The sequence below is a fragment of the Lampetra fluviatilis genome, chromosome 55, assembly GCF_964198595.1.
Source record: "Lampetra fluviatilis chromosome 55, kcLamFluv1.1, whole genome shotgun sequence".
In the NCBI taxonomy this organism is placed as follows: Eukaryota; Metazoa; Chordata; class Hyperoartia; order Petromyzontiformes; family Petromyzontidae; genus Lampetra; species Lampetra fluviatilis.
The window spans coordinates 7,160,165-7,187,927 of NC_136329.1; the positions used below are offsets into that span (position 1 = coordinate 7,160,165).

Genomic DNA, 27,763 nt, shown 5'->3' on the forward strand with positions numbered 1-27,763 from the left:
TGCACCTAGCCTGGCACAAGCAACGTGGTGACGTCACCACCACTTAGTGCCGAATGGCGGTTGTTGCTATATGAGTCTTTGGATCTCTGAGGCTTTGGTTCTCTCTTAAGTATGGGTCTCTGATTCTATATGAGTCACCGTAACTCTGGGTGTCTGGAAGTATAGATGAGTATGGGTCTCTGTGGGGCTCTAAGGTTATATACGAGTTCTACTCGTCTTGTTCCCCATCTCCTCGTCTTGTCCGCCATCTCGTCTTGTCCCCGCATCTCCTCGCCTTGTCCCCGCATCTCCTCGCCTTGTCCCCCATCTCGCCTTGTCCCCCATCTACTCGTCTTGTCCCCCATCTCGTCTTGTTCGCCATCTCCTCGTCTTGTCCCCCATCTCGTCTTGTCCCCCACCCGCTCGTCTTGTCCCCCATCTACTCGTCTTGTACCCCATCTCATCTTGTCCCCCATCTACTCGTCTTGTCCCCGCATCTCGTCGCTCCGACTGTGACGCCCTTTGTAAGCAACGGCGGTGAGAGAATTCAATCAAGACGAGAGGTGAATTCACACCGCGGCTCACGCTCTCGCACCTCGTTCACTGTTGTCACAAGAGGCGAATGAAACATTCACACTGAGATTCACTCTCGCACCGTGTTCACTTGTCACAAGAGGTGAATTAAACACATTCCTGCGGAGGGAGCTGGTAGGAACGTTGAGTTGCTCGGTCAATGGCCTGCAGGGTCAACGGCCAGGGCGTGGTGTATTCCGCAAATATGCCCGACTGTGAGGGCGGGCACAAGCCGGCGTGAGTAGGTTAAACGTCGAGTTTTATAAGAACACCACGGGGTGACCAGCCCCTCCCCACCCAGCCCCACCCCTCCCCACCCAGCCCCACACCTCCTCACCCAGTCCCACCCAGCCCCACCCCTCCTCACCCAGCCCCACCCAGCCCCACCCCTCCCCACCCAGCCCCACCCCTCCCCACCCAGCCCCACCCCTCCCCACCCAGCCCCACCCCTGCCCACCCAGTCCCACCCCTCCTCACCCAGCCCCTCCCCACCCAGCCTCACCCCTCCCCACCCAGCCAGGTTTCAGTTTAGTGTTTAAACATCTTAACACAACTGTGTAATTGCCAGAAAGGGTCAAACCTATTATTATATTTTGATACTCGCAAGAGAGGTCCCATGATGTAGTCTGTTACAGGCTACACTGGGGGGAAGGGATCTTTGTCTTTCGTGTTTGCAGTCATCCGCGACCAGGGATACGTGAATAGCACATTTCGCGCGTAACGATATTGTCCTAGGCAAGCCTATCTTTTCTTTTACTAATTAAAAACATAAATAACTAAAAACATAAAATAAGATATTAAATTAAATGTATCACAAGAACACAAAAAATGGGTATAGACATGAAGCAAATACATATTAAAATATAAAATAATACCATTTGAACCTCCTTTGCCAGTAGCAAAATATGATAATTGTTTTTTTACCCTTTTATCTGGCAACAAAACTGACACGTGCGCCTTTTGGCGTCATCTGGTCTAACACCATATGAGACTAGGCTCTAAGAAAAGCTGTCTCGGGTGTGGACCAATCAATTTCAAGGACAGTGCATACATTATCAGAGTTGTGTTTTTTGTTTGCATTCCGACCGCAGGTATTGTGATCAATGCAAACATGATTCCTTGTAAAAAAAGTGTCAGTTTTGTTGCCAGATAAAAGGGTAAAAAAACTATTATAATATAATAGTTTATAAATTAACTTCCCCTCGTCTCATCACTCTATCTCTCATCACTTTATCGCTCATCCCTTTATCTCACCACTTCTCTCGCTCTCTTTTTTCTCTCTCCATGCAGTAATCGTGTCGACTTCCAGATGCATTTCGCGGATAGCCAAAATCGCAAGTTCGTGAATAACGAGGGAATATACTGCTGTGTGTGTACATAAGAGCCTTATGGCGGTACCCCGGGGTACCATAGTACCCCGGCTCTCGCATAATGTCCGTGATGCAGCCATATTTAGTCTCTGTTGATGGTCAGCGATGCGGCAATCGACTCATCTCCACGAGCTGAACACGATGCACCACCATGGTGCGTGCGAGCGTTCAAGGTTTCGGCGCAATTATCCTCGCTGCGTTTCGACATCGCGGAGTGGCACCGATTTCGGATTGATTCGTACCCCAATCACGGAGTTAAGTACAACCCCTGGGGAAAAAATAGTGTCCCAGAAATAAAATATTTAATTGCCTCGGCCATTTTATATTATTTGGTACCCCGGGGTACCGCCATAAGGATCATGTGCACATTTGGCACATGAGGGGGTAACAGCTGGTGCATCTACCAGTCATCTCAGTCAGCCAACCCATGGCACCGGCTGGGTCTGTCCCGAGACCTCGTGTCGGCGAGCCTTCGACACTTCACGTGGCCTCAAAGTGCACCTGGCCTGGCACAGATGCCGTGGTGACGTCACCGTCACTTAGTGGCGAATGGCATTCAGTCGGGTGTCTGAGTCTCTACTTATTGTTTTCTCTCAGATGGAGTCACGCCTCAAGTTGCCGTTCATCAAACAAGAAAACGATGAAAGTCCAATCGCCGGGATGTGGTCTGACTTGACGGTGAAACGTGAACATTCAGATGCCGGTGAGACACTTTATTAACTATTCTCCCGTTCAACGATGACGTCTGGCAAGTTGAAGGGTGGTGTGCTGGTGGGGTGTCCTGTTCACTGCCGAATTTCGCAACGCGTGTGAGCGGCTCGGCATTAATTTTATCTCGAATGAGGCATAGCAGCAGCAGCAGTGCTTTTGTTTTTATAAAGACGTCGTTACTCACCGCACAGAACCCTCGCGACACGACCGCCACGCTACTCTACAGTAGCTGGTTGTTGCACCTCCGATTTGCGCGGTTGGCTACGTACGGTGCGAAATAAGTTCACCATACACAAGTACACAGACACCCACATACACTCATACTTATAGAGACTCACAGAGACACCCATAGAGACCTACAGAGACCCACAGATTAGCACAGTTGGCTATGTATGGTGCGAAATAAGTTCAGCGTACATGACACCAAAATCGTGCCACATGCCCTCCCGCATGGCCTTGTGCGAGCCTCGGGGCACCGTCTTTTCCGGCCTGAAGAATGGTGACCGGCGAGCCAAAAAGCCGCGTCCGTCTGCGTTGAGGGTTGTTTGTCTCTTTAGCTTTAATGTTGCCGGGACTCTGTTGTAATGCGCCCTGAGGCCTTGTTGTGAAATGGCTCTATATATACAGGGTGCTTCAAATATTTTTTTTAATACTTCTATGGGACTATCGTTTTTAATGGAAAATGAACGGATAATAACACACTGCAACATGATAACAAATGTAATGTTAATAGCTTCAAAAAGTCAAAACAGTCTCCACTTGTTCACCATCATTGTCAACGCGTTGCCTGGAATCTTCTCCAGGTGGTCTCCAGAGCCCGGAGCCAGCACATTTCTTGTGGTATTGTTGCAAATTCTCAGAAGTGTTGAACATTGAAGCACCCTGCATACAACAGAGTTTTACTTTCACTCACTCTTAATAGCCGAGTGACCGCACGGCACGTGTGTGCAGGGGAGGTCGTGACACGAGAAGATGCGGGAAGTCCGGCCACTGAGACATTGAGGATTGTGGTGAAAACGGAAGTGGAGGAAGATGGTAAGAAATCCCCCCCCACTTCCTAAGGTGCAAGGCAGAGCTGGAATCTTATATTAAAGTTATATAGTGCCTGAAATCCAAGGCGCTTTACAAGAGCTATAAATGGTACAATCAGTTAGCTACAAGTGATACGGTGGCATGTGAGAGGAGGAGGGGAAAGAGGGGAGGGGGACGGGGATGGGGGTATGGGGAGGGAGGTACAGTGGGAACGGGAATTACGGTGGGTGACCTAGAGATGGGGCCAGGGAGAAGAGGCGTGAGGTCTTGAGGGAGGAGCCAAACGACGACGACAACGACGAGATGTCAATAATGATACGATCCTTCGGTAGAAACATCAGCCGACCAGCCGGTTTGACCGCCTTCCATCGTTGGGCAGATTGTTTGGCGATGCTGCGTTGGGCAGTGGTGCACAAGCACACATCAACAACGGCGTAAAGCAAGAAACCATCGGTAAACACGCACTACCCCGGAAGGAAAACTACAGAATGGGCAATATTTGGGGCAATGGCCTTCCTTCGTACGTACATGCGTCGTGTAAAGTATTGTATATTGTAGTGTACAGTAGCGTATTGTGTAGCATAGTGTATAGTGTAGTGTGTATTGTCGTGTATAGGGTAGTGTAATGTATAGTAGTGTATAGTGTAGTGTGTACTATAGTGTAGTGTTTAGTCTAGTGTGTAGTGTACAATTGTGTGTAGTGTGTAGCATATTGTATAGTGTCGTGTATAGTGTAGTGTGCAGCATAGTGTGTAGTATATTTTAGTTATAGTCTAGTGTGTAGTGTAGTGTATAGCGTAGTGTGTATTGTAGTGTATAGTGTAGTATGTCGTGTATAGTATAGTGTATCGTAGAGCACAGTAGTGTATAGTGTAGTGTATGTATGTTGAACATCTTTCGCACCATACGTAGCCAACTGTGCTTATCAGAGGTGCGGGGGATTGATAACAAACTAAACACTAAAAAGCAGTTTTAAAGAAATTAGTTCTCCATTCAGTATAGTGGTGTAGTGTATCATCGTGTAGTGTATAGTCTAGTATGTAGTGTATAGTGTAGTGTATGTATGTTGAACTTTTTTCGCACTGTACATAACCGACCGTGCTAATTGGAGGTGCGGGGAAAGGACAACAAACTAAACACAACAACGAGCAGTTCTACATTGCACATTAATGTCGGCAGCGATTGTTGCGTCATTGCTGACGGATGTGAGTGGTGTTTTTTGCTTGGGGTTTTGCCCGTTTATCGGATGCATTTGACCTCGTTAATCCAAAGGCAACGGTGCATTTTTTTCAATCGCAGCTCCAGACGTGAAGATTGTTAAAGTCGAAGGATGCGGTGCGAGTCCAGAGGAGACGGCTGATTCCCTCGAGGAACGTTCGGCCGCTTCACACCGGAGCTTCATCGAGTTGGAGTTGTCGGAGGGGGACGTTGGTGAAGAAGGTGAGTCCCCCTCTGGAGTGCCCAATTTCAAATTTCGTAAAAGGGAAAAAAAACGTACATGGAGGAATTCGTACAACGAGGAATGCCTGTGTCTTGCTTATTGGGGCAAGAAACAGTAAAAAAAAAATTATTGCTGTGGTTGTCCCACCTGATGACAGTAATTTTTTGTTTCTTGCTGTGGTCCCACCTGATGACGGAAGCTTGTGTTGCTTCCGAAACGTCGTGATTTAATTTGATTATTTCTATTTTTTTATTCTTATTTTTTTTTCACCTACGTGACTTTACCGAAAGAACTAAAGAGTATAGTTTCGAAAGGTCGTTTATATCACTCTGGGTCACCATACGGATCTAATCGTTATCCTAGCTATTTTATATTGGCAGATTCACACGACGTGACTATTCACCAATGACTCTCTCACGCGTGATATAATTTCACACGCATTTATAAATCACCTCTCGACATACCCCCTCTTGGGACATTATCGCCACGTACCCACAGGGGTCCGCGTAGCCCCGATTGAGAACCACTGCTCTAACTAACACTGCACCGGGGACTAATGTCACTGTTACACTGTACCAGGGTCAACTCTCACTGTTATACTGTACCAGGGTCTACCGACACTGCAACATTGTACTGAGATCGACTGACACTAACGCTGCCCCGGGGTCCACCGTCACTAACAGTAGCACTGTAATGACACGAACATTATCGGCATCGCATGACACTCTTATAAACACTGTAACTGTTGCAGCGTCTTCCTCATTGTCATCTGGCCCTGTAACTTTGCACTGGGATCTCCTTCCACCGTTTTAACGTTATCAGAATTTCCATGTGTGAAAGACACATTATAAGCGGTACGGTTTTTGTTCTTGTTTTTATCGCCGTTCCAGGTGTGAAGATTGTTCAAGTTGGTGAGAGGCCAGAAGAGACGGCAGATTATTCCCTCGAAGGATGTTCGGCCAATTCAGACCGGAACTTCATCGAGGTGGAGTTGTCAGAGGAGGACATCGGTCAAGGCGAGTTACTGCTTTGATCACGGATTAAATAACAAGAAAAGTAATAAATTCTTGTTGTATCACCAATTATAGCTCAACAGTGCTGCAATACACCCCACAGTAATAAAGTCGACAACTACAGGGACTCCTCTACTTACGAACATTCGACTTACGAACTTTCAGAGATTTACGAACAAACCTGTCCATATGCCCAGTTTCCTATTCGGACGACAGTCGTAAGTTCAACCGCCGTGCAATAGATGGCGGTGATGGCATCTACATCTGAAGAACACGAAGAACCAGTGGCATCTACGTCTACAAGAGATTATACAACTTTTAAAGCCTTTCCGCATGTTTAATGTACATGCCATACAACGAGTTTATAGTTTAACACGTAGGCTTTTGCGACCAATATTATTCATAATAAACGTTTTGGGGTTAGATCGCGTTATTTATAAATGTGTCGTAACCATTATGGCGAATTGCCCGATGATGCTGGATGTAATTACCAGCGAAACGTCATACTCAAAAATTGTAAATGTTGTGGTTTCACTCTTCAACACACCGGTGAGCTAAAGTAGTGAACTATTTGTCTTTTGTCAACGTGACACTTTTTTTTGCCGATTGGCCGTGTCGGGTGGTGGAGGGTTACGACACATTTATAAATAACGCGATCTCACCCAAAAACTTTATTATGAACACGTTCATAATCAACAGGAGTAAATTTGGGCTTACGAACAATTGGACTTATGAACAGACCTCTGGAAACTAACTCATTCGTAAGTAGAGGAGTCCCTGTTTACAACAATTTTTTTTATTTACCAGGCATGAGGCCCTACACTGAGCTATGTAACTTCTTTTTCAGAAGGAACCTGGCCATCGCAAATGATAGCTCAACGAAGTGGTGGCTTATCATCGTTGTCGTGGTCGTGTGGAAATTCATAGCGGTAGCCGGCGAAGGTGGGCGAGTCCCACTTGTGATCACGTCGCAGAGAAATGTCGGACGTATTTATTCATTCATTCGTTCATTACAATCGCCAAATCGCATCCCGTTTTTACTGCATTTACGGGCACGAGGAGAAGGAAGCGCCGTCGGTATTATTTGGGTGTCTGTGGGGCACAGCAGGCGCAAACAAAGGGGTTCGGAGTACCGTAGAGTAAAAAAAAACGAAAACATCTCTCGTTGTTTTTGGTTTCCTTTCTAAACCATTTCCCATTACGGTGACGCACATATGTACGTCATCAGTTTTTTTCCCGGTTGGCGTACGTGTGCATGTGTACGTCATCAGAACTAAAACAAAGTAACTTTATCGGTAGACCCAGGCTCCCACCAGAAGGCCACGCAGGGAGGGCATGTGGCAAAGTTTTGGCACAAGCTATCGTAGAGTGGCGGCGGTCGTGTCGCTACGGTTCTCTGCGGTGAGAAACAACGTCTTTGGAAAAACAACAGAGCTACTGCTGCTTCTACGCCTCTCTCTAAATAAAATTAACGCTGAGCTGCTCCGCGCACGTTCCGAGATTTGGCGGTGAAAGGGACACCCACCCGCACACCACCCTGCGACCTGCCAGACGTCCGACGCTCACACTTTTGCTCTACTTCTTCTTCCTTGTGTTAGACAACGGAACGGATGAACCAAACGAAACGGAGGCCCTGTGCGAGGAGTGCGGCGGCAAGGGTGGACGCCCCGGCATGGACACGGAGCGAGCAGCGCGCGTCGCTGGGCAGACCCCGCGAGCCTGCGGGCGGTGCGGGAAGGCGCTCGGGTTCGCCCCGTCGCGCCCAGAGGCCTCCTCGACGTTCGGCAAGAACCACAAGTGCAAGGAGTGCGGGAGGGGCTTCACGTCGCGCTCCAGTTTGGAGACGCACCTGAGAATACACACGGGCGAGAAGCCGTTCGTGTGCAAAGACTGCGGGAAGGGCTTCACACGGTGGTTCACTTTGAAGATCCACTGCAGGAAGCACACGGGCGAGAAGCCGCACGTGTGCGAAGTCTGTCGCAAGGGGTTCACGACGCCTTACCTGTTGCACGCGCACTCCATGTCACACACGGGCGAGTGGACTCACGTGTGCAAGAAGTGCGGCAAGGGGTTTGCGTATAGCTACAAATTGAAGGCGCACGCGAATACGCACGCCAAGGGGAAGCGGCACGTGTGCGGGGAGTGCGGGGACAGCTTCGCGCGTCACCCCGACTTAGAGAGGCACGCGAAGATGCACGCCGGTGAGAAGGGGCACGCCTGCGCCGAGTGCGGGAAGAGCTTCGAGCTGCGTTCTGCTCTGGACGCGCACGCGAGGACGCACGCAGGCCAGGAGTGCGGGGCGGCGTTCGCGACGCGCCCCCTACTGGACGCGCACACGAGGACGCGCGCGGGCGGGGAGCCGGGCAGGAAGCCGCACGCGTGCGAGGAGTGCGGGAAGTCGTTCGCGGAGCGCTCCACCCTGGAGGCGCACGCGAGGACGCACGCGGGCGAGCGCGCGCACGTGTGTCACGAGTGCGGGAAGGGGTTCGCGACGCGCTCCAGCCTGCGGACGCACGCTCGGATACACGCGGGCGAGACGCCGCACGTGTGCCACGAGTGCGGGAGGGGGTTCGTGCGCCGCGCCACCCTGGAGGAGCACGCCGCGTGGGCGCACGCGGGCGAGCGGCCGCACGCGTGCGAGCATTGCGGGGAGGGGTTCGCGCGCCGCTCTCACCTGGAGGAGCATGTCGCGAGGGCGCACGCCGGCGGGAAGCCGCACGCGTGCGCCGAGTGCGGCAGGGCCTTCGTGCGGCGCTCTAACTTGGAAGAGCACCTGAGGGCTCACACGGGGAAGTGGCCGCACGCGTGCCCGCAGTGTGGGAGGGGCTTCGCGCATCTTTCCAATCTGGAGAAGCACGTGCTGAAGCACGCCGCGGAGTGAGCGTCTTGATGAGTCGCAGTGAAACTAAATGGGACTATTTAAAACTATTTTTTTTTACTTTAAAGGAGGACGTTGGTGAAGAAGGTGAGTCCCTCTCTGGAACGCTCAATTCAAATTTTGTAAAAGCAAAAAAAACGTAAATCTGGAGTTCCTAGTTCGAGGAATGCCCGTCTTGCTTATTGGCGTGCCGCGGGAGCTAGGGGATGTTAACTCCCTCGCCTGGTATGCATGACGGCGTGGGTTCCATCCTGACCCTGACGCCGTATATTTGGAGTGTCCATGTTCTCCCCTTGATCACAATCGCAGATGAAATGCAATTATTGTATTACAACAATCATATCCCAGTTGAATCAGAATCTTCACTTTCAACTAAACGTTCTTTTCATTTTACCAGGTAAGGCCCCACTGAGCCCTTATGTATTAGCTCTTTTTCATGAGCGACCTGGCCATCACAAATGATAAGCTCAACGACGTGGGCTTATCACCGTGTGAAAATTTATAACAGCCAAATAAGTAAACTATTAATTATTTGAAAAAGCAGAAACTATTTTTATTTTACCAAGTGTAAGGCCCACTGAGCTGTGTAGCTCTTGTTTCAGAAGCCACCTGGCCACAAATGATAGCTCAACGGAGGTGTCTTATGACGTGGAAATTTATAGCAGCCAAATACTCTCTAAATGCTTGACGTTGATTCAAAACCCTGGAGAGGGAAAACACCGGAGTGACCCGGAGAAAAATCTACGCGACCACGGGGAGAAAGACACGCAAACTCCAAATATACAGCAGCATGCGTCGGGATCGGGATCGAACCCACGACCTCCTGCATACCAGGCGAGGGAGTTAACATCTCACCACCGTAGCAGTTCAGTTAATTGAAAGTGGAGTGTAATGGGGGTCGTCTCCAGCCCGAATCATAATATTGGTATCAGAATTAAAATGTACGTCGAACTTGTTTCGCACTGCACGTAGCCGACCGTGCTAATCGGAGGTGCGGCAGAAGGACAACGAGCTGAACACCAAAAGCAGCTCTCAAATAAATGAGTTTGATCATTGTTTTTTTTACCCTTTTATCTGGCAACAAAACTGACACCTTTTTTTACAAGGAGTCATGTTTGCATTGACCACAATACCTGCGGTCGGAATGCAAACAAAAAACACAACTCTAATAATGTATGCACTGTCCTTAGAGCCTAGTCTCACATGGTGTTGGACCAGATAACGCCAACACCATGTGAGATTAGGCTCTAAGAAAAGCTGTCTCGGGTGTGGACCAATCAACTTCAAGGACAGTGCATACATTATCAGAGTTGTGTTTTTTGTTTGCATTCCAACCGCAGGTATTGTGGTCAATGCAAACACGACTCCTTGTAAAAAAGGTGTCAGTTTTGTTGCCAGATAAAATGGTAAAAAAACAATTATCATATTTTGCTACTGGCAAAGGAGGTTCCAATGGTATAAATGAATTTGTCAATCTTGATGATGATTTCAAAGTGCATAGCTCCTTAATATCGGAAGGAAGAGCGTTCCAGATGGCTGCAGAAGCGCATCTGAAAGCACCGCGCGATGTGGTTAACCCTATTTGTTTGATTGCCAGCCAAAAGCTGCGACTGCGAGGATGACCGGAGTTCACGTGGTGATGGCTTATGCTACTTGACGAGATCAGCGAGGTAGTGTGGTTAATGTATGGCAAGAACTTCGTGTGTGCGTGTAATGATTGCGACCTCATAGCAATGATATGCATGTGTACATCGAAGTAATAAACTGTTTACAAGTAGCCGTCGTCACGTGGCAATTTACATATCCACATTAGCCATACTCAATTCTGTTTTGTCACACGTAGCTGGAGCATAACTTCACTCCCCTTAGGGGCCGTCCTTAAATGACGTCACGCGATTTTGGACGATTTTTTACTGACCCCCCCCCCTTCGTCACACGGCGTCACAAAAAGTCAGACCCCCCCCTCAAATATGACGTCACAAAGCTCCCCCCCCCCAAGAAAAATGAAACATGCTTCAAATCGCTTTAAACTATTGTCATTGTAGTGCGTATTTAATGTGGCGCTGCACTCTGATGTTGTAGGAGAAAACATTAAAACGTATATTTAATTAAGTAGAACGTGTTGTCTATATTTAATTAAAGTTGCGCATTTTGATGTGACGTCACATTTCTAAAACCTCCCCCCTCGTCACAAATGTCTGACCCCCCCCCTAGGTGCGTGACGTCATTTATGGACGGCCCCTTAGAGCCGCAATGCACGGAAAGGCAACCATATATACATTTAAAAAAACATATTCTTGGTTCTTTCGGTAAAGTCGCGTAGAAGGGAAATAATAAAATAATATAAATATAAAAAAAATGTATATTATTGTATTATTTCCCTTCTACGTGACTTTACCGAAAGAACCAATAATATGAATCCCTGCAGTTACTAAAGCATTAAATCAAAATAAAAAAACATGTTTACCAGGTAAAGCCGACTGGCCCTCACAAATGAGAGCTTCAACGAAGTGCCAACTTCTCATCACCATCATCCTGTGGAAAGTTTAACACGTAGGCTTTCGCGACCAATATTGTTCATAATCAACGATTTTTGGGTTTAGATCGCGTTATTTATAAATGTGTCGTAACCCTCCACCACCCGACACGGCCAATCAGTAAACACAACTGTCGGCAGTGGCAGAACATGCTTGTCAACAGGGACACTCAATTGATTTTGACAACGTTGAAGTGTTGTGTAAAACTAGTTACTACTGGCAAAGACTAATTAGAGAATCCATTGAGATTGAGAGAAACAGAAATAACTTTAATCGCTCAGACAGCTACAGGCTTAGTGCGGCCTGGAAGCGTATTATTAAATAAGATGCATTACAATTCCTTATAAGGGAAACAAGCACTAACTGATTATTAATGTAGCATAATCACAATAGAACACATTCCAAATGATTACTAATCTACAACTCGCATCGTAACAATAGCCTTATTACTAATCAAGTATATAATTACAATAACCCCCCCCCTCAAATCTTTGCACCTGATGAGTTAATGAGTTAATGATGACGTCACCCTGCTGCTGCTCTATATAAGAACGGGAGACACAGCAGAGCCTCACCATTCTGGCGAATTGCCCGATGATGCTGGATGCAATTACCAGCGAAACGTCGTACTCAAATTGTAAATGTTGTGGTTTCACGCTTCAACACACCGGTGGGCTAAAGCAGTGAACTATTTGTCTTTTGTCAACGTGACACTTTTTTTACTGATTGGCCGTGTCGGGTGGTGGAGGGTTACGACACATTTATAAATAACGCGATCTAAACCCAAAAATCGTTGATTATGATCCTGTGGAAAGGTTTATCAGCGGCCAAATAACTCGAAACACCGTGACGTTGAATCTAAATGTGGCGGGGGGGGGGACGCAGACTCCAAATCTACAGCAGCAGGCATCGTAAGGGTCGGGATCGCACCCACGACCTCCTGCGTACCAGGCGAGGTAGTTAACATCTCCTAGCAGAGGTGGGACAAAGTCATTGTTATGCAAGTCGAGTCGCAAGTCATCAAATTCATGACTCGAGTCTGACTCGAGTCCAAGTCACATGACTCGAGTCCACATCTCATAGGTGGGACAAAGTCATTGTTATGCAAGTCCAAGTCGAGTCGCAAGTCATCAAATTCATGACTCGAGTCTGACTCGAGTCTAAGTCACATGACTCGAGTCCACACCTCTGTCTCCTAGCCACCGTGATGATGATGAGAGAGACGCAGACTCCAAATCTACAGCAGCAGGCATCGTCAGGGTCGGGATCGCACCCACGACCTCCTGCACACCAGGCGAGGTAGTCGACATCTCCTGTCTCGAAGTTCGTCTTGTCCCGCATCTCGCCGCGCTGCTGCGTGGTCACTGCTGCTGCGTTGGAGCGACCTCGCAGTTTGGTGGTGAAATTCACTCAAGACGCAAGGTGAATTCACACTCACACCGCCATTCACCCTCTCTCTCTGTGTGTCTCTCTCGCACCGTGTTCACTGTTGTTACGAGAGGTGAATTTAGACTCGCACTGCGATTCACGCGCTCTTGCATTGCGCTCACTTCTGTTACAAGAGGTGAATTCACATTCGCACAGTGATTCACTCTCGTGCCGTGTTCACTGTTGTTACAAGAGGTGAATTCACATTCGTACAGTGATTCACTCTCGTACCGTGTTCATCGTTGCTACAAGAGGTGAATTCTCATTCACACAGTGATTCACTCTCGTACCGTGTTCACTGTTACAAGAGGTGAATTCACATTCGTACAGTGATTCACTCTCGTACCATGTTCACTGTTGTTACAAGATGTGAATTCACATTCACATGCGATCCACTCCCTCGCACCGTGTTCAGTTAGCTACAAGAGGTGAATTCACATTCACACAGTGATTCACTCTCGTACTGTGTTCACTGTTGTTACAAGAGGTGAATTCACATTCGCATTGCGATCCACTCAGTTTTCTTCATTGCATGGCCCGCCCGGGGCCACTGGCAGCCCCCCCCCCCCCCCGACAATACAAAGACAAAGATCCCCCGTGTAGCCTGTAACAATGTTGGGCCAAGTGCTGTTAGCGAGCACCTACGAAGGCCAGAACGGGACACGAGGGGGTGGGTGGCCAGCACCACGCCCGGCCGCCTTTGTCTCCCCAGTGGCGATGTTTACTACACACCGCACCAGGCACTCGTTTGAGGCTGAGCCGACCTATGGGAGGCTCGAGACCGGTTACAATAATTGTTACCGGTGTTGGCCGTGAGCGGGAATCAAACTCGGCTCGCCAGGCTCACAGCGCAACGCACTAACTGCTACACCACCGCTCCCTGACAATACAACAACAACAACCGCCATTCACCACTAAGTGGCGGTGACGTGACACCACGACGCTTGTGCCAGGCTAGGTGCACGTTGAGGCCACGTGAAGTGTTGAACGCCCGCCGGCAGGAGGTAAAGGGGCAGACCCAGCAGGTACCATGGGTCGACTGACTGAGATGACTGGCCGATGCACCACCTGTGCCCCCTACTGTGTCTGACACATACGCGTTAGATGCGTTACTGGCAGAACGCGCGTATCTCATAATCGCGTATATCAAAGGCAATTTTCCCATCAGAAATAATGATAAAGGAGGGGGTTAGGGGATTCCACTCACACTCGCAGAAAAAAATCGCCTCTATTATCCTCTTATATCAATACAATATATGTACACACAATATAATCCTTCAACATTTTTAATAAATCATGTAAACTCTACTATACTTCCTGTAAAATACAGATAAAGAAATGCAGTATTACTTGCTTGTAACCCACGCCGCACTGGCTGCTGGCAACGCCGTTGGGGTCGCGGTGCCAGGCGAGGGTGGTGGACGTCGCGCTGCGGATGACGTCGTTCCGAAAACTGTCTCGTGCGTGTCAATAAAAGGGTCTAAATACAAAGCGCGCCTTATTCCAAAGTGACAAAAGCGCGTAAACCGAGGATTGCCTGAACAACACCCCCCCCCATCATCATCATCGTCGTGCTTCTGTCAAACCCCCCAACAGTTTCAAATCATGTGTGGCGACACCCTGACTCACGCACCGCAGATGAGGATGCAGTCTTCTTATCGGCAACGGTGGCACACCACCACCACCTCCTCTGAACAACTAGCGACGGACACCGCTCTCGATGTCCGTTGCCCCTCAGATGAATCCTCACCCCGACGTGGCGTTCATCAAGCAAGAGCACGACGACGGCGCGTGTCCTGGGACGTGGCCCGACTTGACGGTAAAGCGCGAAGACGTCGTCGATGCTGCCGGTGAGATGGACGGAGCCGCCTCTGTGTGTCTCTGAACCCCGTCCCCAGTGAGATGGACGGAGCCGCCTTCTGTGTGTCCCTGAGAGTTGGTTAAGTAATCTACGTTACCTTGCGTCGCGTGCGATAAATACACGAACCCTTGTCTTGGCTTTCACGAAAACCTCACTCCAGTCTCAATGTACGTACGTGTGTGCACATTGATCTTCTGTCGCACCATCGTACGTAGCCGACCACACTAATCGAAGGTGCGGGGGGAAGGACAACAAACTAAAGCGGTTCTAAAGAAATTCGTTTTCAATGGAGCTTTTTTTTTTACCAAATCACAGTTCAGGATGTTAAGATCGTCAAAGCTGAGGGACCCACTGTGATGATGCCAGAGGAGACGGGGAGCCCCCATGGAGGATGCCCGGCCACTGCAGATCGGAACTTCATCGAGGTGGAGTTGCTGGAGGAAGATGTTGGTCAAGGTGAGTTCCACTATGGTTGCAGAGAAAAATGCAATGTTTTCCTGCTGAATCATTAATCAGCATCTCCGTCATGCTACGGTGAATGAGGTGGACGAACAATTTGTGTTCTGGAGGTTCTGACGTATTGAGACGGGTGATATGATATTATAATGGAAGAAGCAGCAAATAAGTAAAGTATTAATTATTTGAAAAAGCAGAAACAATTTTTTTTTTACCAAATGTAAGGCCCACTGAGCTGTGTAGCTCTTGTTTCAGAAGCCACCTGGCCACAAATGATAGCTCAACGGAGGTGGCTTATGACGTGGAAATTTATAGCAGCCAAATAGTCTCTAAATGCTTGACGTTGATTCTAAACGTGGAGGGAAAAACCGCAGGACCCGGAGAAAAATCCACGCGACCACGAGGAGAGAGAGACACGCAAACTCCAAATATACAGCAGGCGTCAGGGTCAGGATTGAACCCACGGCTTTCTATATGCCAGGTGAGGTAGTTAACATCTCATAAGCCACCATGCCACCCTTCTTCTATCCCACAAGCTGAAGAAGACCACCACCTTCGTTTAGTTGACAAACCCTGCTCTAGTGCATTAACTGAAGATGCAGCCCAAAAACAGATGGCTCTCGTCTAGTTAGATACCCAATGGAGGCTCCGTCTCTGCGCTGTCTGTTGCATGGTCGATTTTGTGCCTGCTAATCAAGCCTTCGTAGTGACATCCACCAGCACTGCCATCGTGCTCCCAGTGATATCACCGCGGTGATTTTGATTTTAAAAATACCGGAGTTGTGCCACACACACCACGGACTCTTTTGCCGCGTCACGCTTTTGCATTATTACATTTTTTTTCGTGTGCAGCAGATGAAGGAAGTTCAACCGGACTACTTTGCAGAGCGTGCCAGACGGATCGTGGCCGACGGTTAAGAAGGAAGGTGGATGAGGCACAAGGCATCGGCCAGGTCCTGCGAGGCTGCGTGCGGTGCGGGAACAAGCTCGGAGGCTCTGCGCCACGCACGAACAGGGGGAAACGGAGCGGAGAGAAGCCGTGCCCGAGTGTGCCACGCGGGAAGGATTCCGCATTGGCGGAGGAGTCAAGAGGGCTCGAAGCGACGGACGCTGTTGGCGATAAGCCGCACGTCTGCAAGGAGTGTGGGAAGGGGTTTTCAAAACATTCCACTTTAAACATGCACTCCAGAACGCACGCCAGCAAGAATCTGCACGTGTGCACAGAGTGCGGGAAGAGGTTTTCAAAGAGTTCCAGTTTAGAGACTCACTCGAGGACGCACACGGGCGAGAAGCCGCACACGTGCCAAGAGTGCGGGAAGGGGTTTTCAAAGCGTTCAAATTTAGAGACGCATTCGAGGACGCACACGGGCGAGAAGCCGCACACGTGCCAAGAGTGCGGGAAGAAGTTCTCGAAGCGCTCCAATTTAGAGGCTCACTCTCGGACGCACACCGGTGATAAGCCATACGTTTGCAAGGAGTGCGGGAAGAGGTACATACAGCGTTCCAGTTTGGAGATGCATTCGAGGACACACACCGGCGAAAAGCTCTACCTGTGCAAGGAGTGCGGGAAGAGGTTCCCGCAGCGCTCTCATTTGGAAATGCACTCCAGAACGCACACCGGCGAGAAGCCGTACGTGTGCAGGGAGTGCGGGAAGGCGTTTTCGCAACGCTGCGCCTTAAACACCCATTCCAGGACACACACGGGTGAGAGGCCGCACGTGTGCAGGGAGTGCGGCAAGGGGTTTGCGGCGCGCACCTACCTGAACAAGCATTCCAGAACGCACACGGGCGAGAAGCCGAACGTGTGCAAGGAGTGCGGGAAGGGCTTCGCGCAGCCCTCCGACCTGAAGACCCACTCGCGGATACACAGCGGGGAGAAGCCGCACGCGTGCAAGGAGTGTGGCAAGAGGTTCACCCAGCGCTCCAACCTGGAGACGCACGCCAGGACGCACACCGGCGAGAAACCGTACGCGTGCGACGAGTGCGGCAAGAGGTTTTCGCAGCGCTCCAATTTGGAGAAACACTCGAGGACGCACACGGGCGAGAAGCCGTACATGTGCGAGGAGTGCGGAAAGAAGTTCACGCAGCGCTCCAATTTGGAGAAACACTCCAGGACGCACACGGGCGAGAAGCCGCACGTGTGCAAGGAGTGCGGGAAGGCATTTTCGCAGAGTTACAATCTAGAGACCCATTCTAGGACGCACACCGGCGAGAAGCCGTACGCGTGCAGGGAGTGCGAGAAAAGGTTTACGGAGCGTTCAAATTTAGAGAAGCATTCCAGAACGCACACCGGTGGGAAGCCGCACGTGTGCAAGCAGTGTGGGAAGGGGTTTGCAGCACTTAATGAGTTAAATAAGCATTGTAGAACACACGCGAGGGAGAATCCACATTTACTAAAGGAATGTGAGAACTGAATTAAAGGCATTTTAGAACGCACCCTAAGGGAGAAGCAAAACGTGTCCAAGGATTGTGGAGAGGGTTTTGCATAGTATGCGCATTTAGACTTATTAAGCAGTCCCCCTCCTTAACCCCCTTCCATTCCTCTCTCAAAGCCTCACCGATTCTCCATCGTTCATTCCCTTCCTCTTTCCCGCCTCTCCCCTCTAGCCCCTTTCGTGATCCCCCTGAAGCACCCCTCCATCGCTGCTGTTACGCACTTGTAAATACCCTCATATTACTTCCCCCGAGTGCCAACAACATCCATTCTGCGTCGCCATTTCATTCGGCTATGTCAAAGAGAGCGCCTTGATTGAAGGCGCTGCCTCTATGAAGATACAATTAGATTAGAATTGGCGAGGTGCCACACAGTCGTACAAGGAGAGTTGGAAAGAGTATTTTGTGTGTGTCAATCCCGGTTAAAAGACGAAAACCAGAACACGCATTGTGCAAAGGATTGTGGGACGCGGTTTTCATTGGACGATATTGTGAACAGCCATTCTATAGAACACACTGTTGTAGCGTTTTCTTTTTTAATGTAAAGCGACGTTGATTGTTTTTGAATGCTCTTTTATTTATGACTGCGGACACGATAGTGCTGTAACGTTTTTTTTCACAGGATATAACAAACAAAAAACTATAAACATCAATTTGAAGATCATTCCAAAGCGCATGGTCTGATGCATGTATGCTTAGCGTAAAAAAATGTATTTCACACCTGAATTGTTACATTCCGAATTAATATTATTGTTAATGGCTGCCTATCATCAAATCATATACTTGTGAAAAAGTCTACAAAACATGCATAAATGTCTTTTCCATAATCTAACGTTTTCTCTGTGATATGCCTTACATATGTAGTGACGCACTCAGAGACACTGGGAGTAGAAGGCACTTCACAGCTCACAAGAGGTAACTACAACTCTCAGTCAGGACAGCTGGCAGACTGCCTGACTGACAATGCCGAGAAGGTGAAGACATCGACAGCGACGAAGACCCTAGCAGCACAACAGGATCCCAGTCCAAGCAACAGCCCCGAGCCTTCGCCCGGGGTCCCCTTTTATTCTCCTAGCGTCGCCTCGCTCCGCCCTGGCCACGTCCCCTTTATCGAACCTACTCGCGGGCTCCCGGGCTTACTACCTCACTTGCCCCCTCTACATCCCTCTCTCTGACTTATCACATGACCTGCCGACAGACGGGGCTGCTGCAACTGCAGATCCCCTTCTCTGCCAGCAACCCGCGCTATACTACGTAGTGACCCATTCCATGTCACTACACATATTTGACCATTGCATTTCCCTCCCGATCTGAAACCACGTTGATTTTCCGCAGTTTATTTTCTTTCATGCCAGCCGTGGATTTGTCAACCGCAGTTTCATGTTATTTCACGGTTTTGTTGTTTGTATAACAATTTACTAACCGTGGCCTGGCAAATTTGAGTATCCACGAGTAAAGCATGGGTTTAATGAAGTCACGTGATGAAGGCAACGCGTCATATGCATTTCTGCTTGACGTCATTGTATCGCGTGACGTTGTTGCAAATTTCACCGGTGTGTTGGAGAGCCAAGCCACAACATTTACAATCTGAGTACGACGTTTCGCCAGTAATTACAACTAGCTTCATCAGCCGACAGCCAGATTTGTGGAGAAGTCCACCCGTTTCGTTCCTTATATAGAGGCGTAGATGTGGTGACCACACTTCTGCGCTCTTTTAATATGTATACATGTTTTTTTTCATCCATAATAGAGGTATTTTGGGTTAGATCGCGTAAATATATAAATGTGTCGTTAGAACCCGAAACCACCCGACGCAGCCAACGAGTCAGGGTTGTCGCGTCAACAGAACGTGGCCATTTTGGGTGCTCCCACCGCTGAACTTGGCACACCCACGTGACCCGCTCCAGGTCACGCCCACATGGCGGCCGGCACCGCCCCCTCGTTGGATCAGGGCTTCGTGGACTCCAATCGGATTCCTTGAGCAGGTCGGGCCAGGGATGGGCTCGTTTCGTTTTGTTGCGTCTCGCGCTGCATCTTGTCGCTTGCTGGACGGTGAATGGGGGGCGGGGCTACAAGAAACACGAGGACAGAGAGACAGAGACGTGGAGAGAGACACAAACACAGATACGTGGAGAGACATAGACGTGGAGAGACACAACACGGGGTGGTGAGTCATTCAACTCGCCCTTAACAGGGCGTGGGGAAGTATGGTCAAATAACTTTAGCACTACCTCTGCAAGGCGTGGTTTGACACCCAGGCGGCTTGTAGAGCCGCAAAGGCTGAGCATTACAACTAACAAGAACACGTTTAAGAATCACAATGTCAGTTGTCCTTCCCCCACGTCTCTAGCGCGGTTTGGCTACGTACGGTGTGAAAGAAGTTCAATATACTACACTATACACTTAAGATGTACACTACATACACTACATTCTGCACTACGCTACACACTACACTTTACAGTACTATACACTACATTATACACTATAATACATACCACTACTATACACCACGTTTTACACTATACACTACATACTACACTACAATACACACGACACTATTATACACTACATTCTACACTATATACTACACTATACACTACAATACACACTACACTACATAATCTGTACGCTACACTACAATACAATATACTACACTATTATACTCTACACTACTATACTATACACTACACCATTTCCTCAATGGAATTTATTTAGAACTGATATTTGTGTTTAATTTGTCGTCCTTCCCCCGTGCCTCCGATTGGCATGGTTGGCTACGTACGGCCCGAAAGAAATGCAACATACACTACACTATACACTACACTATACACTCTACAGTACTATACACAGTTTTTCTCCTGCTTTTCATCACTGTTGGGTCACTTCCTCCTCACAGCCACCACCAACACCGGTGTGACGATTATCTGCACCGGTCCTGGGCCTCCTCCCCTAGGTCGACTCAGCCTCAAATGAGTACCTGGTGCGGTGTGCAGTAAACATCGCCACTGAGGGAGACAAAGGCGGCCGGGCGTGGTGCTGGCCACCCACCCCGTCGTGTGCAGTGCCGGCCTTCATAGGTGCTCGCTAACTGCACTTGACCCAACAGTTCGTTGTAGGCTACTCGGGGGATCTTTGTCTTCGTGCGTGTCCCCATAATTTCCACGCGCTTCAGGGGGTGACTGCTTATCCACGATCTATCCCATGGGAATTTTAGAGTTTTCCACGGAGAGATTCCGGCGCCGGGGACAACAGGGGCGGCTGTCAATGGGTAATCAAACTCTTCTGCGCTTCTCCGCTCTTCCTCAGATGGATTCACACTTCGAATTGCCGTTCGTCAAGCAGGAAAAGGAAGAGCATCCAAACCCAGGAGTGGCTCCTGACCTGACGGTGGATCGTGAAATTGCTTTCGCTGGTGAGATTCTGCCTTCAAAACATCGGCTGTAAACCAATTGTTATTATTTTTTTGTACGTAACTGTCACGGCGCTATTTGACAATGCAGCGAAACGGGCATTTAACCCCGAATGCAACTCTCGAAATACTCGAACGCTGTTCCAGGGATCTGCTCTGCATGCCTCGTGCATTCAATTAATGTTTACGTGTTTGCACAAGAGGGCACTGATACATCTAATGCACTGAGATGTATTGTATGGGCGACACCATGGCGAGATGTTAACTGCCTGATATACAGGAGGTCATAGGTTCGTCTGTATATTTGGTGTTTGCGTGTGTCTGTCTCCCCATGGTCGCGTGGATTTTTCTCTGGGTCCCTCCGGTTTTTCCCCTCCACATTTAGAATCAACGTCATGCGTTTAGAGTATATGTCGGAGAGTAAACCCACGACAACATTTACAATTCCAGTACCGTGAGTAGTGGGCCCAAGTTGCTGAGGAGATGGAATCTGTCTTCTCGGCCACGGTCATGCCCTTCCTGTTCCATCCTGGGTTTAATCAGGCTGGATTGTCTGAGGAGCTCACAAATCCTTGAAAGATCTGGACACATTCCTATCAGTGAGTTCCTCTGGCAGGCAAGGCTGCGTTGACTGGGTCATGTAACCCACATGCCTAGCCACCGCATGCCCAAGCAGCTTCTGTTTGCCCACATAGAGGGGGACAAATGGGCATGACACGGGCTGGAGAAGAGATGGACTGATGCGGTACAGGAGGATCTGGAGTTGAGTGGACTTGCCAAAGATTGATACCAGCAGTGTTAAAATCTGCCACTATGGAGGAGGCTTGTGAAGGACATTACTGGGCAGTCGGAGGCAGTCACCCTCCAACAACAACTGAGGGCAGAGGAGCGAAGCTCACAACAATGAGTGGAGTGCCGGGCGGATAAAATACAGTAAGTTGGCAAAGTCGGGGGTACAGCTGATGCATCTATTAGTCATCTCAGTCAGCCAACCCATGGCACCTGATGGGTCTATCCTGAGACCTCCTGTCAGCAAACCTTCGACACTTCACATGGTCTCAACGTGCACCTGGCCTGGCACAGGCACAATAGTGAGGTTACCGTCACTCAGTGGCGAATGGCGAGTATTGGTATTGGTGTGTGTGCGTGCATGTGAACGGGAGCGGTAGTGTAGTGGTTAGCGTGCTGCACTACGAACCCGGCGACCCGAGTTCGTTTCCCACTCACTGCCAACACCGTTGACGATTATCTGAACCGGTACCTGGGCCTCCCCAAGGTCGAATCAGCCTCAGATGAGTACCTGGTACGGTGTGTAAACATCGCCAATAGGGAGACAAAGGCGGTCGGACGTGGTGTTGGCCACCCACCCCCTGGTCTGCTTTTTTTGGCTTCATCGGTGCTCGCTAACAGCGAGTTCAAGTTTCAAGTTCAAGTTCATTTGTTAGGTATAGCCCTGTGAACCATTCAGCTCTTGAATCGGGTGCAACCGCAAAAAACAAAATAACAAAACATGAACAAGAAAACATCTTAAAGTGACTATGTGACTGTGCAAACAGAAAATTCAAGAAAAGACAACAAAATTTTGCAGAAAAAGCACCGTACACCACCAACGCTGTGTGCAAAAGTCCCAGTGGGATGCAAGTAAAACAACAACAACCACAAGACAACTTCGATTAAGGCCTTAAGTATAACTCCGTACTACAACAAACAATAAATACATGGCCAAACCAAAAAACTTCGAAATCACCAAAATAAAGCCATAAAAGCAATGAAGCAGTGATCATAGGAACTGTGACCGAATTTTCACAATAAACGACATAAATAACATGTACCACCAAACCCTGCAGCCATAGCTGGCTGCATGCGTCACTCCACAACAGCAGGAGCATCAGTCGGAGTATCAAACATTTGCAATGCACCATTAATATCAGCACACTAAATCAAAACACAGGTCATACTTTGCAGCGATCATCCAGAGCGAAACATTTTATTTTAGGCCAATGAATGGCAGTGGCAGTTTGGGGTGTACAACTCCTCTAGAGCAGTTTTGAGTGAAGATCTCATAGGTAGTGATTCAAGTTGCAGTTTATTGGCGATAGCATTCCAGACCCATTTACCCAAGAGTCTGTTAAGGCTACACATGGATCTTTGTACTCATGCACAGGAGTAGTCGTGAAGCAAGAGGATGAAAGGAGCCCGGGCGCTGAGACACTGAGGATGGAGGTGAAAACCGAACCGGAGGAAGACGGTAAGACCCCTTCCTACAGGCAGGGAGATGCCAGAATCAGAGGCAAAACTCAGGCAAGTTTGTACGTACGTGTGTATGTATGTTGAATTTCTTTCGCACCGTTTGTAGCCAACCGTGCTAATTGGAGGTGCGGGGGCAGTGTTGAGTCAATGGGCAGTGTTGAGTCTATTGGTAGTGTTGAGTCAATGGGCAGTGTTGAGTCTATGGGCAGTGTTGGGTCTATGGGCAGTGTTGAATCTATGGAGAGTGTTAGTTTTTGGACAGTGTTGAGTCTACAGGCATGCACTCTCCTACCTCTCCCCTTTCATCTCTACTCCCCTCCACGCACTCTCCTACCTCTCCCCCGTCACTTACTCCCCTCCACGCACTCTCCGACCTCTCCCCCCCTCATCTCACTATACTCCCCACCATGCTCTCCCATTTTCAAAATCACAGCTCCAGATGTGAAGTTTGTTAAAGTCGAAGGAGCTGGCGAGAGCCAGCCGGAGGAGACGGGCGATTGCCGTAGACTTGCGGATGCTCCGGACCAGAACTTCATCGAGGTGGAGTTATCGGTGGAGGACACGAGTGAAGGTGAGAGTCCCCATCACCGACCATACGTCGTAGTCGTGCTACTTCTGGAAATTGCGGCGTGAGCAGAAGAAAAAGAACCACAATCACTCGCTGATCTCATCAAGGAGCATTCACCATCATCACCACGCCATCTCCGGTCATCCTCGCAGCAGCAGGGGCTTTTGGCTGGCCATGGAACAAAGATGGTGGTCACCGCATCATCAAGCAGCGCTTTCAGATGCACTCCTGCGGCCATCTGGGATGGTCTTCCTTCCGATATAAGGAAGCCACTTGGAGGAGCTATGATGCACTTTTAAATCATAATGTAGTTTGAAAACGAATTTCTTTAGAACTGCTTTTTAGTTTAGTGTGTTGTCTTTCCCCCACGCCACCGATTAGCACACTTGGCTGCGTACGGTGCGAAAGAAGTGCAACGTACATACACACTGGTGCCATCCCTTCTGGACATTGTACCTAAGTGGTCGTCGAACCCGAACTCAAATTACATTGCCCGTGAAAGCCTACGCGTACAGTGAACAAACCATACAATCTTGATTTGAAGCTTTCGTGACTGCAGGAATTCATACTCTTTGGTTCTTTTGGTAAAGTCACGTAGATAGAAAAATAACTAACAGATCACGACGTTTCGATAGCAACACAAGCCATCGTCTTCAGATGAAACAATACAGCAGGCGGACTGCTGAGGCAGGAGGAAATATAGCGAGAGAGCTACTGCAACCAGACGTTATACGTTTGTGGTGGGTACAACCCAAGGGTAAGTGGGCGGGGCTAGGGATAAAATTTGCAAGTAAATGTAAGATCGCAGAGCTAGCATACCTCGGCTAATCCGAGGGGGGGAGGGAGGGGAGGGGGAGGGGCTGCCGTAACGGGCGAGAGGGTGGGGGTGAAATTTTCAGAGGGAACAAGGTGAGAGAGAGAAAAAAGATATCAAACTTAGCAAATTTAGAAATGTAAAACTCAGAGAGACGGCCAACACAACAGTTAAAACTATATCTGGTTGATCAACGTCCTTCCAAAGATTGCTACATTTTGCATCCATCTTCTCGGTTGAAGTCATGTCCCCTCAGATTAGCCGTGGTATACTAGCTCTGCGATTTTACATTTACTTGCAAATTCCATCCCTAGTCTCGCCCACTTACCCTTGGGTTGTACCCACCACAAACGTATATAACTTATGGTTGCAGTAGCTCTCTCGCTACGTTTCCTCCTGCCTCAGCAGTCCGCCTGCTGTATTGTTTCCCCTGAAGACGATGGCTTGTGTTGCTATCGAAACGTTGTGATCTATTAGTTATTTTTCTATCTACGTGACTTTACAGAAAGAACCACAGAGTATGAACTCCTGCAGTCACGAAAGCTTTAAGCCATACAATGTTACCGGTGACCACATCTCACATTCATCGTAGGTTTTTTTTCCCGCACATCGGTTAAATCGAGCCGTTTGCACCGTTTTGTTAAACACGCGCGCTACAGCGGACGAAGTGATGGCGACGACAGAACTGCTGTGCGAGGAGTGCGGCAAGGGCAGAGGCCGCAGAACAACGACGGACAAAGCGCAACACAGCGACGATGCCGATGACAGGAACGACGATGACGACGACAAGATCGCGCGAGCCTGTGCGCGTTGCGGGAAGGCGCTCGAAGGCGCCGCGACCGCCGCCGCCACCACCGATCGGAGGAAGCCGCACGCTTGCCAGGAGTGCGGCAAGGAGTTCGCGACGCTCTCGAATTTGAGCACGCACGCGCGGACCCACACGGGCATGTGGCCGCACGCCTGCGCCGACTGCGGCAAGGGCTTCGCGCACCTCTCCAACCTGGAGAAGCACGCCAAGGCGCACGCGGGCGGGAGGCCGCACGCTTGCGCCGAGTGCGGCCGGGCGTTCGCCCACCGCTACAACCTCGAGCTGCACTCTGCGTCGCACGCGGCGGAGAGGAGGAGGCCGCACGCGTGTCCTGAGTGCGGCCGGGCGTTCGCTCGCCCCTCCGAATTGGAGGCGCATGCGAAGAGGCACGCAGCCGAGAGGCCGTACGCGTGCGAGGAGTGCGGCAAGGGGTTCGCGCAGAGCTACCACCTGGAGGAGCACCGCGCGTCGCACACGGGCGAGAAGCCGCACGCGTGCCTGGTGTGTGGCCGGGGATTCGTGCGGCGCTACCACCTGGACGAGCACGCGAGGACGCACACGGGCGAGTGGCCACACGCGTGCGACCAGTGCGGCCGCGGTTTCGCCCACCGCTCCGGCCTGGAGAGGCATGTGAAGGCGCACGCGAGGGCGAGGGCAGGCGTGTGGCCGCACGCCTGCGGGGAGTGCGGGAAGGGGTTCGCGCAGCTGTCCGGCCTGGAGAGGCACGCGCGGACGCACACGGGCGAGAGGCCGCACGTGTGCGAGGAGTGCGGCGCGGGCTTCACGCAGCGCTCCAGCTTGAAGGCGCACTACGGGACGCACACGGGCGAGAGGCCGCACGCGTGCCGGGAGTGCGGAAAGGCGTTCAGCAGGATGTCGGCTTTGAATAGGCATTCGGCGACGCACTCGAGGATGAAAACCTTGCTCTAGAGCAGGGCGGTCCTTCACCTTTACTGCAAGCCTTGCGCCCCTTTGGTTCTCAATCGTAAAAAATGTACAATGCTAATAAATACATAGGGTTTGATTAAACAAATTAGTTGTGCTCACGTGTGGCCGTGCTTAATTTGTGTTTTCGATTATTTACCTTCTGAAGAAAAATAACAGCTATGTCTCGCACCCCCAAAAAGGGCATCTCGTACCCACAGGGGGTGCGTGCACCCCAGGTTAAGCACTTTTGCTCTAGAGCAAGAGGGGGTCGGCCAACTTTTCAAAGAAGAAAGAGAAGAAGGAGGAGAAACATTTTTTTTGTAATTTTCCTTTGACCAAAATAGTTCCAAGAGCCGCATCACACACGCTGCAGAGCTACTTTTCACGCGTACGCAGCGGCGGGTATACAGCAGAAACAACATCTCATTCTGCGTTAATAAACAAATAAGTAATATTTTAAAAAAACTTTTTTAAAAATACGCTTTAATGAAATGTACCGTACGAGTAATAGCAGAATTCCACGACTCCAGGAAGTGGCGCCGAAGCTTACCATAACGTAAGGGACCGTGGTCAATTACAGCCAATGTCAGTTGAGCGTGGACAATTAGACCCAATCCGAAACATAAAAAAAATGTTTAAAAATATATTTTTTTATGATATAATATAGTATTTTCATCAGTAACATAAGTATACCAAGTTTTCAGTCGATACCACATTGGGAAGTGGGTTAAAATGGAGTTACAAGATTTGAGGATACAACAACAACAGAGTGAGTTCATAGAAAGCGTGTAATAAAAATAGGTTATGGAATTAACCTGCGTCATTTAGGGTTTTGTTCCACCCTTAGTTCTTCCTTAGCAATGCAGTTTGTGACCGTCGTACAATTTCTTGTAGTCACCAAGACATTTTACAGTAAAATAGAGGTTCACGTACATCCAAGTACGTCATCATACCAGGGGGAAAGGGGTTAATTGTGAGGTACAGGAACTCTACTTAAGAACATTTGACTTACGAACTTTCAGAGATACAAACAAATCTGTCCGTTTTTCATGCAGATGTAACATGACGAACCAGTGGCATATACATCTAAAGAACATGAAGAACCAGTAGCATCTACATCTGCAGCACATGAAAAACCAGTGGCATCTAAACGAGACTATACAACTTTTACAGGTAGGAACAACAGTTCCACACTGCCCACCAGGGATTATTTGTCTGTCGTGCATAGCCCTGCCCTCGATTTGTATTTCATAGAGCGCTTCGGGCGGGCTCAGC

At 49.3% G+C, this 27,763-nt stretch overlaps 3 protein-coding genes across 5 annotated transcripts; all 3 read left to right on the top strand.

Moving 5' to 3' along the window:
- Window positions 1-495: 495 nt before the first annotated feature.
- LOC144949850 (uncharacterized) lies at window positions 496-10,168 on the top strand. The gene is made up of 6 exons (XM_078879820.1): window positions 496-542; window positions 2,520-2,625; window positions 3,585-3,668; window positions 4,965-5,105; window positions 5,997-6,122; window positions 7,718-10,168. The coding sequence occupies exons 2-6, from the start codon at window positions 2,520-2,522 to the stop codon at window positions 8,998-9,000; spliced, it is 1,740 nt and encodes a 579-aa protein (XP_078735946.1). The 5' UTR covers window positions 496-542; the 3' UTR covers window positions 9,001-10,168.
- Window positions 10,169-12,883: 2,715 nt separating this feature from the next.
- On the top strand, window positions 12,884-18,539 carry LOC144949845 (uncharacterized). Of its 2 annotated transcripts, XM_078879812.1 has the most exons (4): window positions 12,884-12,956; window positions 14,701-14,812; window positions 15,139-15,279; window positions 16,132-18,539. In XM_078879812.1, the coding sequence occupies exons 2-4, from the start codon at window positions 14,701-14,703 to the stop codon at window positions 17,691-17,693; spliced, it is 1,815 nt and encodes a 604-aa protein (XP_078735938.1). In that variant the 5' UTR covers window positions 12,884-12,956; the 3' UTR covers window positions 17,694-18,539. The 2 variants fall into 2 exon arrangements, with proteins under 2 accessions (XP_078735938.1, XP_078735937.1); XM_078879811.1 differs by lacking the exon at window positions 12,884-12,956 and having other exon boundaries at window positions 14,391-14,812.
- A 1,242-nt stretch (window positions 18,540-19,781) lies between these two features.
- On the top strand, window positions 19,782-26,525 carry LOC144949859 (uncharacterized). Of its 2 annotated transcripts, XM_078879846.1 has the most exons (5): window positions 19,782-19,879; window positions 21,019-21,124; window positions 23,286-23,369; window positions 23,805-23,942; window positions 25,413-26,525. In XM_078879846.1, the coding sequence occupies exons 2-5, from the start codon at window positions 21,019-21,021 to the stop codon at window positions 26,489-26,491; spliced, it is 1,407 nt and encodes a 468-aa protein (XP_078735972.1). In that variant the 5' UTR covers window positions 19,782-19,879; the 3' UTR covers window positions 26,492-26,525. The 2 variants fall into 2 exon arrangements, with proteins under 2 accessions (XP_078735972.1, XP_078735971.1); XM_078879845.1 differs by lacking the exons at window positions 19,782-19,879; window positions 21,019-21,124 and having other exon boundaries at window positions 23,317-23,942.
- Window positions 26,526-27,763: the final 1,238 nt, after the last annotated feature.